Below are 12927 nucleotides of genomic sequence, written 5' to 3'. Positions count from 1 at the left end.
TGGTGTCCCCTGAGTCAGGATCTGTCCATTCAAAAACAAAGATAGGTTGACCGACAGGGGAAAAAGGAATGGAGAAGAATGCATCCTTTAAATCCAGTGCAGTACAGTATATATCTGATGTTGAGAAGGAAGTGGACTGAGCAAAGTATACGGGTTAGGAACAGTAGGATGGATCATTTTAACTCATTTATTAACTTCTCTTAAGTTTCAAACTGGTCAGTAATCAGAGGTTCTTGGTTTCTGAACTGGCAAAAAAGGAGTGTTCCATGCTGACTTACATGGGGTTAAAATATTAGCAACTTAGAGTTTTTTGATATGAGGAGCAATTTCTTTCCGGGCCTGTAAACTCATTGGGTACTGATGAACATGAACAGGAGTAGCCGATGCTATTAAACTTACCACCATTGGAGGGTGATGTTTTGCCAATCCTGGTGGGTTGGTCTCTGCTCAGACTGAAGGAAACTTCTGTTGCAACTGTAGAAGTAAACTTGATGAGGCATTTTCAGTAAAAGACATAGAGGAAGTTAAAAGGTATTCTTCAGCTGGGCTCGGTGGCTCAGCCTGTAATCCTGCACCTTTGGGAGGCTGAGGTGAGTGGATTGCCTGAGCCCACGGGTTTGAGACCCGCCTGGGCAGCAAGACCTCATCTCTACAATAAATCAAAAAATCAGCTGGGCGTGGTAGCACATGCCTGTAATTCCGGTTACTTGGAAGGCTGAGGCAGAAGGATCACCGGAGCCCAACAGGTCGAGGCTGCGGTGGCTGGGAGCGGCCACTGCACTCCATTCTGGGCGACAGAGTGAGACTCCAACTCAAAAAAAAAAAGGTATTCTTCAGAGAGTGGAATTGTTAGGAGCATTTGGTAGGCAGTAGGAATGAACATTTCGATTATGTCAGGTGAAAACACAATGGTAGCTCTTAATTTTCAAAGTCTCAACCCATAAGAGGGAACAGGCAGTCTGTAGCTATTAGAAATGAGTGAGTGACTAAATTTTGTCCCAAATTGACAGTCCGGTTGGAAGTGAACTTGCAATTAGTAACTGCCCTGTTGCCCCTTGGACCAAAACCTGCTTCTTAGACCTAGGTCCCAATGGTGTTTTCAGAACCGAATGTTCCGCCCCAGTAAGAGTTGAACTGGGTGGCCCCTGATAGCTGCTGTTACCATAGGCTCTTGGGGGCCTAAGGAAAAAGAGCCCTGGCCCCATCAGTCCAAGTCATTTTCAACCTTCCCAGTAGAAGGCAAGAACTGGCTTAAGGTTCTCTTGTTGTGGGCAAAGGGGGCAATCTTTGACCCAATGCTCTAGTACCTTGCAATAAGCACACTGGTTCTTTGCCAATGGAATACTTCCGGGTTTCTGGCCCCTTTGGCCCTTCTAGTTATTGAACTTTTTTTTTTTTTTGAGTTGGAGTCTCACTCTGTCGCCCAGACTGGAGTGCAGTGGCATGCTCCCAGCCACCACAGCCTTGATCTACTGGGCTCTGGCGATCCTTCTGCCTCAGCCTTCCAAGTAGCTGGAACTACAGGCATATGCTACCACGCCTGGCTAATTTTTTTTTATTTATTGTAGAGATGAGGTCTCACCAAGTTGTCCAAGCGGGTCTTGAACCCGCAGGCTCAGGCAATTCACTTACCTCAGCCTCCCAAAGCGCAGGATTACAGGCTGAGCCACCGAGCCCAGCTGGTTATTGAACTTTTTTTTTTTAACTAAAAAGTTGCCTTTTAATTGTATAACTTCTTATAAAGTTAAAAGTTGATCTTATACATGAGAGGCTAAAATATGCTTTTCCACAAAACAACTGCTATATTACCAGACTCTTGGTTCTTTCATGATACCAAAGCACTAAATCATTAAAAATATTAAAAGGTAATTTAATGTAAGTTATCAGCACTTACAAAACAATAAAACTGAAAAACATTATTACACTCAAATGCGCCAAAGCCAGTGAGTGTGAAGCGGCAGGGGCATTTGTGAGGATCCCCCCATACTCTCCTTACACTTGGCCCTATGTGTTTAGCAGCACAGGACAGACACTTCAGTGACTGGAAATGTTATTTCTGTTTGACATGTTTTTCTAAATGAAACGACAGTCTGTGAAACATGAAATAATAATCTAGATATCTTGCAGGGGACGAATGTCAGGGCTGTTGACCCAGGTGTTCCCGTTCTTCTTTTTATCTGATCGAGTACTTCATTTAGCCACTCTGGAAGAATTTATTTTCTTAATATCAACTGGGCTCAGAATCAATGCCCCATTTTTAAAATTTTCCAACCTATCCAATCCATCCACTGGACAAAATACTGGGAGTTGACTTCTTTTTGGATGACCTGTCTCCCTGCCCTTTCCTCTTCTTTTTCTTGAAAAGATCTGTTTCTTGAGTCATTCTCTTTTCCTCTTCCTTTGCTGCCTTTTTTTCTTTGATTTACTCCTGCAAAACCTTATAGTTCACATAACTATTTTTGGGAGGCTTAGCATCCAGCATGATGGCACATTCCCATTCCAGGACTCTTTCCTTTCCTTTTCCATAACCTGCGATCCCAAACTGATGCACTTCCAAACGAGTCTTCTCTAGGTTAAATTCTTGTATATCCATATCTTTCTTCAAAACACTAGTTTTAGTCTTTGTGCTCTCATCCTGATCTGGCTTCAGCTTTCTTTTTTTATTTCTGCTGTAAAATTCCACCACTTCTACTTGTTGTCTACTGTTCTTTAAGGGAGAGGGTGACATTGCAGCAGTAGGGACTTTAGGTCCTGAAAAAGGACCAGTGGGAGTTCTGGCAGCACACAACAGCTGTTCTCTGAGTTTCTTGAAGAAGCTGGAAGCACTCTTCTTCTGGCTTCTTACAAGAGAGCCAGGCAGGACAGCTGGCTCTGCTGCCAAGACCATGGAAGCTCCTATGTGTCTCTTCTTGTTTTCCCTTTTCTTCCCAATTCTCTTCTGTTCTATGTCATCTTCTGTCTCTCCAAAGTCATAGAGGTCCTGGAGCAGGGTGTCCAGCAGCACTGGGGAGCCAGAAGGTGGGGCAGCCCTGGGTCCCTGTTCCGGTGCCATTGTGACCTGCCCAGGACCCGCTCCCCCGGTGCCTGCCCTGCCATGGTGAGGCAGTTATTGAACTTTTGATGGGGAGGTTTGGAGTCAACTCTTGAGGACTGGAGGGCTGTTACCAGGATTTTGGCTTATCTTCTTGCAGCTTTATTAGCTGCTTGCACTGCCTGCTTTTGTTTTTCAACATCTCAGTTATTATAAACTTTGCGGGCTATCTTAAGTGGCTGAGAAATATTCATTTCTATAAAACCTTCCAGTTTTTGTAACTTTTTCCAAATGTCTGGAGCTGCCTGGGCCACAAATGCCAAATTTATAGCTCAAGCATTCTCAGGAGCCAAGGGATCAAAAGGGGTGTAGGTCTGAAACGCCTCTTGGAGGGGCTCAAGGAACACCTCTGGAGATTCCTGGGGTCCCTGGAGAATTTCAGTGATTTTGGAAAGATTGATAGGTTTTCAGACTGCCCCCTTTAATCCCCCTAACAGAGCCTGGTGACAGGTATTTAATGCCCTAGATCCCGCTGAAGTGTTAGGGTCCCAGTATGGGCAAGAAAGAGGAAAATCTCTTTCTAGTATATATTGGTTCTCTTCTTGCGTGCTCCCCATAGTGTTTAGAATAAACTTCCTGGCCTTAGTTCTAATGTGTTCCCACTCTTTAGCAGTAAACAAAGTGGCAAGGAGCTGTTGACAATCATCCCATGTGGGGCGATGGGTATGCATAACAGATTCCATTAAAGAAATCAAGGCCTGTGGCTTAGTTGAGAATGGAGGGTTCTGATACCTTCAGTTACAGAAATCAGAAGAGGAAAAGGGAGTATATGCCATAAACAACTGCCTGGCTCGATCTGTTCCCAACACAGGAGGAACTTCCTGGAGGGGAAGGAGTGCGGCTGGATCAGTCTGGGACCGGAGTCAAGCAGTCAGAGGTGCAGAAGACAAAAAGGGATTAGAACTGGAAGCAACCTCAGTTGCAGCTGGAGATGTCTGTGGGCAAATAGAGGTGGTGGAGGTAACAGTGGGTAAGGAAGCCTGGGAAGCATACGGCGGAGGGTTAGAGTTAACTAGATTATTAAGAGGATTCTCAGTAGAGGGAAGTAAAACAGGATACAACCCAGAGGAAGCAGAAGCTACAGGTAACAGGCATGGTGCAATCTTTGCCTCGGGGGAGGTGGCTTAGGTGAACGAGGGTTCATAACATGAGGATTAATATGTACTGGCCACTTAAGCGATGAAGAGACCAGGACTCGACTGGTAGTTTCAAGAGAACATGCTTCAACCAGGGTAGTGGGTTCTGGACCAAACTTAGCCAATGATCAATGTAGGGGAACTGATCCAGATGGCTGGGATTTCCCGTCACAACCTTCTAAACATATTCAGTAACTTTGACACCCCAAGACCCTGTAGAGGGCCATCCCACATTAAATGCAGGCCAATTTATGTTACAGAGAGTTCAGAGTCTGCCTTTTGAGAGGCAGACACCATGGTTCTCAACAAATACAACAGAGAAATTCCTTAGCATACAGTTCAGAGGACTGACTGATTTTGAATTCTGAGATCCCATGACACACAACAACAAGCAGTACAAAGACAGACAGACAGATAAATGATGCATCCAAACCAAAATGAAAGATACAAATCCCTGGAACACTTCAGGGCAGAAAACAGAGGACTCTATTCAGCCAGCATCTTGGCTCTACAAATAGCATCCAAAAGGTGACCTCATCAGGTCATTTCTTCCTTAACCAGAAATGAAAACAGAAATCAGTCTTAAGCTAGCAAACAGAAAACCAAAATAAAAAAATTTTATCTTCTAGAAGATTACAAACGGACTCAAGTTTTTTTTGCAGTTACAGCCTCAGGGCAGAAGATTGCAGATTCCTGGCACAGCCTTGGGGCAGAAAACTACAGATTCCTGGCACAGTCTCAGGGCAGAAAACTACAGATTCCTAGTACAGCCTCAAGATAGAAAATTACAGATCCCTTGTACAAAATTAAGGCCAAAAGCAAAACAAATTAAACAGGACAGTGTTACCAGTAAACAACAAATTTTTACCTCCTAGGAGAATGAGATAAATAAAGACCAGAAGAAGTTTCTGACCTGAGGACCTGTCTGAAGGTGCAGCAGAGGCAAGCCCTGTAGTAAAGAGTACAGCAGTCAAGCAAAGCAAGGAAAAAGCCAAGGATGACAGGAGTTTATATTAGAGAATAGTAGAACTGGCAAGCAATTTCTAACTTTGGACATTACTAGGTGTTTTGGGTCAAAATGTGCTGCTTATGAAAGGAGCTCCTGGTGGCTGTGACCCTGCCAGTTGTTTTCCTGCCCCTTACGTGTTGTGGTTTTCCCTTTGAGTGCTGACAGCACTCAAAGAGGCCCCAGGGTGCTGGATGACCAGTCCTTATGTGCACCCCCTGGATGGGGCAATTCTTAGGAGCACTGAAAGAACTTTCTAGCTTCCAGATGATCTACCTCTAAGACCCTCTCCTCTCATCTGATCACCTTCCGGGATCTGGCATAGATTAGGTCTGCTGAGCATCTGATCAAGCCTGGGGCTTTCTGGAACTCATAGAGTCCTATATAACTAAAATGAAGCAGTTCCTATGAGACCCTAGCACATCACAGGAATTGATTCCTGACACCTTCGTGAGCCCCTCAATCTCCTGAGGGAATCTGTTTGCACAGACTGAAGGGAAGAGTGTCTCTTATCTTCAACCCAGATTGGAGTCTGGGCTCATAAGAGTGGAGTTTCCTATTTTCTTGGGGACCTTTGATGCCTACATGAATATTATACAAACAAAAAAGAGGCAGTCACACTCAGGAAAACATAAAATGACATGAGACAAAGAACAATTATCCAAGAGAAACAAACTCACCAACATAAGAATAACAAAGCAGCTAGCTTTTTAGCAAAAGTAAATGCAAACAAGAGCATTCACAGGTCAGCTCAGCATTTCTCTGGTGCCTACAGAATGACCCTGGAGGACCCAGATGAGAAAGCTCTCCCCATCCTGTTAGTGATTAAGAGGGTACCCAAACTAAAATCAGATACCGAACCAAGACTTTGTTCGGTAAATAACAGAGTCTAAGAAGCAGACTCGTGAGGCTTTAACTTCCTTAACAGAAGTATGACCATAAACAGATTCTTACCTCCTAGGAGAACACAGATGGACTCAGGTATTTTTGAAGCGTGAGGAAGTCAGCAGTCATTCTATCTTCCTCCAAGCCAGATGAGTAGTTATGGGGCCCTGGAATGACTCAGGGGGTGCCTCCCCTTCACTGAGCTGGGGAGAGCAGGAGCCAGACCTCCTCCCAAGGTTGGCAAAATAATTTCTCACTGGAGCTTCCAGATGTCATGGCTGGATTGTGAGAAATGATGCCAACATGCAGAGAAGGTCAGATTATGAGTCCTTTATTGATGCCAGCGACTGAGAGAGGACTAGTGTCCCAAAGAACTCTCGGCCCTGAAAAGAGTGAGTAGTGGGTTTTTAAAGGTAAACATTACATAAGCTGTACAGTTTGTTTGATATTTCTTGGCAAACCATATGATTAGTAAGGGGTATAGATGGTTACAGAATTTACACAACTAGGAAGTTTCCAATCACCGAGGGACACAGGAATGTGGGTGTGCAATATGATTATGAGAAAGTTACATAAGGGGGTCATCTCTAGGCTAAGATGGAAGATCTGTTACAAAATGGAGTTACTTACTCATGTCAAGCAACCTATTTCAGCAGACTATTATAGATTTTGCCAAAAGATATTTCATGATAACCTCCTGTTTTGTTTTTTTTTTGATTTATTATAGAGACAAGATGTCACCATGTTGCTCAGGCTAGTCTCGAACCCCTGAGCTCAGGTAATCCTCTCACCTTCACCTCCCAAAGTGCTGAGATTACAGGCATGAGCCACTGGGCCCAGAAGCCCCAGGTTTTTAGTTTTTTGGGGTTTTTATAGAGATAGTGTCTTGCTATGTTCCCCACGCTGGTCTCAAACTCCTGGTCTCAAACAATCCTCCTGCTTCAGCCTCCTAAAGTCTAGAATTACAGATGTGAGCCACCACACCTGGCTCAGGTTTGTTGATATGCAGATGAATCCTATATGTGTCAGACTTCAGAGAGGAAAGATAAGTGTTTACAAGGTTCCCAGAGTCTGGGAGTCCCCACGAGATGGCTTTGCAGCACATTAAATACTTTTATTTCCTTCTTTATTTGTTATGTCCAAGTCAGGTTGGAAGCCAAACCTTAGTATATGGGGTAATAGGGTAATAAAACCCCATCTGATGACTCCTTATCAGACGTCACTCTCAAGTCTTTTAGTTAGGAATTAGGATGAGAGAAAAAGGTTAGGTTTCATCTTCAGTTCTGAGCTTTCAGACTTGGCCTGAGCCACACGACCAGCATCTCAGGGTTTCCCACTTGCAGATATCCTATCATGGGTCTTCTCAGCCTCCATTACTGCATGAGCCAATCCCCCTTATATTGCTAAATCCCACTATGATACTTTTTACTACACAGGCCAAGATATCAACATGAGAGTACATACTAAGTACATATATTTTGATTTCACATTCTGGAACTTGGGAAGTAATATGTGGTAGGCCCTGGCCACTGTGAGCTAGACTTGAGCCAGAACTCCATTTTTGACCTGGTCCCTGTACATGCTCACCCTAACAGGGGATATTATGACATTGTGGATATGAATGTCAGTGTCCAACAGCCTCATGTCCAGTGGCCCTCAAAATGTTTGGTTACTTCACTTTTCCCAGTGTATAGTTACCAGAGCAAATGATAGATCCCTTTGTGGAAATTCTAATAGAATTGTTAACACATACTTAACTGTGGTCTCACCCACTCCTCCTTGGGGACCTAGCTTCTCTTTCAGTCAGGGGGATCTGAAGTCAAACAATTGTAGGCCTGAAAACTAGCCAAGATCTAGAAAAAAAGTTAAAAGATTACTATTTTTTAAATCAAAATCAGTGCCTTCTACCTCCTGATCATTCATATTTTATTTCTCTTAATTTTATGTATTGAGCAGTACCCTTAAAGGCTGCCCCTAAGGAAACCCTTTCGAATTAATCATCTCCAGATGTTTCTGCATGTCAGCCATTCAGCCATTCTGCCCTTGTGCTAATTATGATCACTGTGCCTGCCTTACTTCTGACAGTTAAACCTCACTATGTGGCCTCTCTCAATTGGGATCCCATCATCCCATTGCTGTCATGGAGCTGGTCTCTGTTCCTGCACTTGTGGCTGTCATTTAAGCCTATAAAAGGCAGCCACCATTAGTAACAGTGCAGAGTTGAGCCATAGCAGAGAAGTTGGAGGCGAAAGGAAAAATCAGTAATACTGACTCCATCATTATTTAAAATGTTGTCAGCTGAGTGTGGTGACTCATGCTTGTAATCCCAGTGCTTTGGGAGGCGAAGGCCACAGGATTGCTTGAGGCCAGGAGTTCAAGACCAGCCTAAGTAGCATAGTAAGACCCTGTCTTTACCAAAAATAAGAAATAAGGCCAGACAAAGTGGCCTACACCTATAACCCCAGCACTTTGGAAGGCCAAGGTGGGAGTATCGCTTGAGCCCAGAAACTTGAGACCAGCCTGGGCACTATAGCAAGATCACCACCCCCCTCACCCTCCCCACCCATATCTCTGCAGAAGATCAAAAACTTAACCTGACATGCTTGCACACTCCTATAATCAGGAGATTGAGGTGAGAGAATTGCTTCAGCCTGAGAGTTTGAGGCTGTAATGAGTGGTGACTATATCACTACACTCCATCCTGGGTGGCAAAGTAAGACCCCATCACAAAAAATATATCTAGGCTTGGTGTGGTTGCTCATGCCTATAATCTCAGCACTTTGAGAGGCCAAGGTGAGAAGATTGCCTGAGCCCATGGGTTCGAGACCAGCCTGAACAACTTGGTGAGACCTCATCTCTACAATAAATCAAAAAATTAGCAGGGTGTGGTGGTGTGTGCCTGTAGTTCCAGCTATTTGGAAGGCTGAGGTGGAAGGATCTCCTGAGCCCAGCTGGTCAAGGCTGCAGTGGCCATAAGTGTACCATTGCACTCTAGCCTGGGCTAAAGAGTGAGACTCCAACTCAAAAATATATATGTGTGTGTGTGTGTGTGTGTGTGTATACACACACACACACACACACACATATATACTGGGGATGCCAAAAAATATATACACATTCGCTCAAAAGGTAGTGTTAACCAAATGAATACTGGTGTCACCATGTGACAAGCAGGACGGTAGAATTGGCCAGTGCAACCATCTACCAAGTGTGACTTGATTTCATCTTTTGCTATCCATATATATTGAGTACTACAATTTTAATATATTTTCCTTTCTTAAAATAGGAATACATTATTTTGGCACCCTCTGTATATTAATTCCTAGACCTGACCATTGCTTTTTCTGCTCTTTAGCTGCTGAAAATGAGCCTTTACTGCCAGGGATGCCCTCAGCTTTCACATTGGCCTTTCTCAAGGACTGGTCACTCTCAGCCTTCATTGTCTTTCTCCAGCTCCTCAGTAGAAGTTAGTAGTGCTCCACCCACCACCAGAATCTTCATTTTTGCAGACAACAGGTGCTCCACATCTGAAAATCATGTGTAACCTGCTTTCTTGAATACCTCCTAGATTCCAGGGGTCACTAAGAAGCAGATTCAGATGAAGAAATGCCTGCAAGAAGCTTGCAGGAATCCTCTCGGAAGCCACACATGTGGGGAGTAAAGGCAGAAGGACTGGTCTGAGGGAGATGAACTGCCACTCAGGGGTGACAAAGACCCAAACTGATTGTCTGAGGAAATCTGGAAATGTCCAGACAGAGCTGTCCTGAATAGGAGTGAGAGGATTAGGGCTTTGTACTCCCATGTCAGCAGGAGTTTGGATCTGGGCTTCCCTGGGAGGAGGGAAGAGGCAGCTCTCTTTTCACCCTGAGCAATCCCTATGGAAGGATGCCCTGGAGAGCTGTCATCCACAGCTGTCACCCACTCCTGCAGCTCTGATGCTGAGGTTGCGGAGGGAGTCTAGCAGCCCACCACAGCAGCCGCCATCTTCCCTGAGATGGCAACAATGCAGCCAGAGAGAGTAGAGAGTGACACAACACCTAAGTATGTGTGCTTCCAAGGACCTTGGCTTTGCACCAGAAGGTGGGTACATGGTAGTCTGCAAGCAGTAGAGAAGGCTGGGGGAGACAGTGGTCCAGTTCTGTACGCCTTGAAGTCCTTGGGAAGCAAGGGTCAACCCCTCTTCCCCCAGATTCTCAAAAATCATCTTCTTTCTTGGAATGATGATTAATTTAATACAATTTTTAGTGTGTGTGTGTTTTTATTTGTTTGTTTTTGAGTCGGAGTCTCTGTTACCCAGGCTGGGATGCAGTGGCACACTCACGGCCACCACAGCCTCAACCTGCTGGGCTCAGGTGATCCTTCCACTTCAGCCTTCCAAGTAGCTGGAATTACAGTCACATGCCACCACATCTGGCTAATTTTTTTATTTATTGTAGAGACAAGGTCTCACCATGTTGCCCAAGCTGATCTCAAACCCGTGGGCTCAGGCAAATTGCTCAGGCGATCCTCTTGCCTCTGCCTCCCAAAGTGCTGGGATTTCAGGCATGAGCCATCACTCTGGGGCAATTTTTAGTGTTTTTTTTTTCTTTGTGGCAGTGTATCAACGGCTGTGCCTCTCCAGGAGCCCCTATGTGTGGAAGTAGGGTTGGAGAAGAGGGTGGTGTGAGCATGCATATGTGCCTGTGCATGTATGTGTATGTGTGTGTTTCTGAGATCTTCTTTCCCTCCCACTAATACAGTGATTCTCAAACCCTAAGGGCATCCCTTGAGGAACTTCTTAAAATTGTAGATTTTGACTGGGCTCAGTGGCTCAGCCCGTAATCCAAGCACTTTGGGAGGCTGAGGCGAGTGGATTGCCTGAGCCCGCATATTCAAGACCAGCCCAGGCAACTTGGCAAGGCCTCGACTCTACAATAAATAATAATAATAATAATAAATTAGCCGGGCATGGTAGCACATGCCTGTAGTTCCAGCTACTTGGAAGGCTGAGAAGAAAGGATCACAGAAGCCCAGAAGGTCAATGCTGGGGTGGCTGTGAGTATGCCACTGCACTCCAGTCTGGGTGACAAAGTGAGACTCCTACTCAAAATAAAGTAAAGAAAAGAAAACTGATACACAGAACATATTTAGTAGACTTGTTAAAATTTGTGATTGTAGTAATAGGCTCTTGTGAATCAGTTTTTCATTTGTATTCACACAAATTATTTCAAAGAAGATAGTTCTTTGAACACAGAGGTTGTGGGAAGATTTGAAAATTAAGTGGAGTGTAGTGGCTCACTCCTGTAATCCCAGCACTTTGGTAGGTAGTGGTGAGAGCACTATCTGAGCCCAGGGGTTTGAGACCAACCTGGACAACTTGGTGAGACCTCATCTCTACAATAAATTAAAAAATTAGCCAGGTGTGGTGTGCATGCCTGTAGTTTCAGCTACTTGGAAGGTGGAGGCAGAAGGAACATCTGAGCCCAGCAGGTCAAGACTGCTGTGGCTGTGAGTGTGCCACTACACTCCAGCCTGGGCAACAGAGAGAGACTCCAACTCAAAAAAAAAAGACAAATAATCTAATTTTTAAAACAGGTAAAAGGATTGAATAGACATTTCTCTAAAGAAGTTATATAATAGCCAATAAACACATGAAAAGATGTTCATCATCATTAATTTTTAGGTAAATGCAAACCAAAACCTTGAAATGCCACTTCACACCCACTAAAATGGCTGTGATGAAAAGACACTAACAATTGTTGGTGAGGAGGTGGAAAAATTGGAATTCCCATATATTGCTAATGAGAATGTAAAATGGTGCAGTCATTTTTTAAAAGTCTGGCAATTTCTCAAAACGTTAAACAGAATTCCCTATGATACAGCAATTTCACCCTTAGAACAGCTGTGAGGTGGTGGAGACCCCTCCACAAAGGACGTGGCAGGTAGAACATCATGAGGTGATCGTCCCCGCCACAGGAGTCACGACAGACAGAATAGCTGTGAAGTCACCGTTCCCTCCCAGGGGAAGACGGCAGGCAGGACAGCTGTGGGGTGACAGTCCCTCTCCTACGACACGGTCCTGCGCAGCCTCCAGCCCCACCCGAACCCAGAGGCCCCTCCAGTTCTGGACGCGCACACGTGGCAGGCTCCGCGCCCGGAAGCGGCCCCGCGACGCTCTCCAGCACAGAGGTGGGGCGAATAGTCCCCGGGCGTCTACGTAAGGCACACACGTGAACGCGCGGCGGCAGCGATAGGTGGGCTAGGGGAGGGGGTGCGCCCTGGCGGCCCTGCGTCCCTTCTGATTGGCCGACAGAATGAGAGCTTGTTTACAGTGGGACGACGGAACGAAAGCGTACGCCGCGCTAAGCAAACCGGAAGGAGAGAGAGGCGTGTCCTGTACTCGGGGCCAGCCGATTGGCTGAGAGGCCCGGAAGTTTGGCGGCCCGGCCCATCTTGAGGAGGGCGGTGCCACGGGCTGCTTTGGGAAGTGGCGACCGGCTTCGGTGAAACGATCATGGCCGCTCGGACTGGTCCGAGAACCTTGGGAAGGCTGGTCTCGGGATGCCGTCCGAAGTCGTCCCCGGCGCAGGGGCCTGCGCAGAACGTCAGGTAACAGCGGGGACGCTCGTCGACAGCCATTTCCACCGGCCTGCTGTGCAGGGACATAGGGACTTGGGGTGAGGCGGGCCGGGCCCGGACGTTTCCGGAGAGAAGGGTCTCCTGCTGTCGTCATTTAGGGACGCAGGCACCCCGGGCCCAGGGCTGTGTCTGTGGCTTGTTGTCTTCGCCAGAACTGGCGAGTTCTCAGCAGAGTGGCTGGGGGGGGCGGC

General features: G+C 45.8%; 1 protein-coding gene and 1 pseudogene across 2 annotated transcripts in view; one reads left to right on the top strand and one right to left on the bottom strand.

Moving 5' to 3' along the window:
* Positions 1–2190: 2190 nt before the first annotated feature.
* LOC103265414 lies at positions 2191–3052 on the bottom strand (annotated as a pseudogene).
* Positions 3053–12561: 9509 nt separating this feature from the next.
* COQ10B (coenzyme Q10B) overlaps positions 12562–12927 on the top strand; it is a 15797-nt gene continuing 15431 nt past the window's right edge. Inside the window, exon 1 of one of the 2 annotated variants that reach the window (XM_008063082.1) lies at positions 12562–12706. In XM_008063082.1, coding sequence (XP_008061273.1) covers positions 12612–12706 — 95 coding nt within the window. In that variant the 5' untranslated portion in view covers positions 12562–12611. The remainder of the gene's footprint in view (positions 12707–12927) is intronic. The other variant, XM_021715014.1, reaches the window with a different exon arrangement.

The sequence above is a fragment of the Carlito syrichta genome, unplaced genomic scaffold (assembly GCF_000164805.1).
Source record: "Carlito syrichta isolate Samal-C Ts95f unplaced genomic scaffold, Tarsius_syrichta-2.0.1 Scaffold306547, whole genome shotgun sequence".
NCBI lineage: Eukaryota > Metazoa > Chordata > Mammalia > Primates > Tarsiidae > Carlito > Carlito syrichta.
This window is presented reverse-complemented; position numbering and strand designations above follow the sequence as displayed.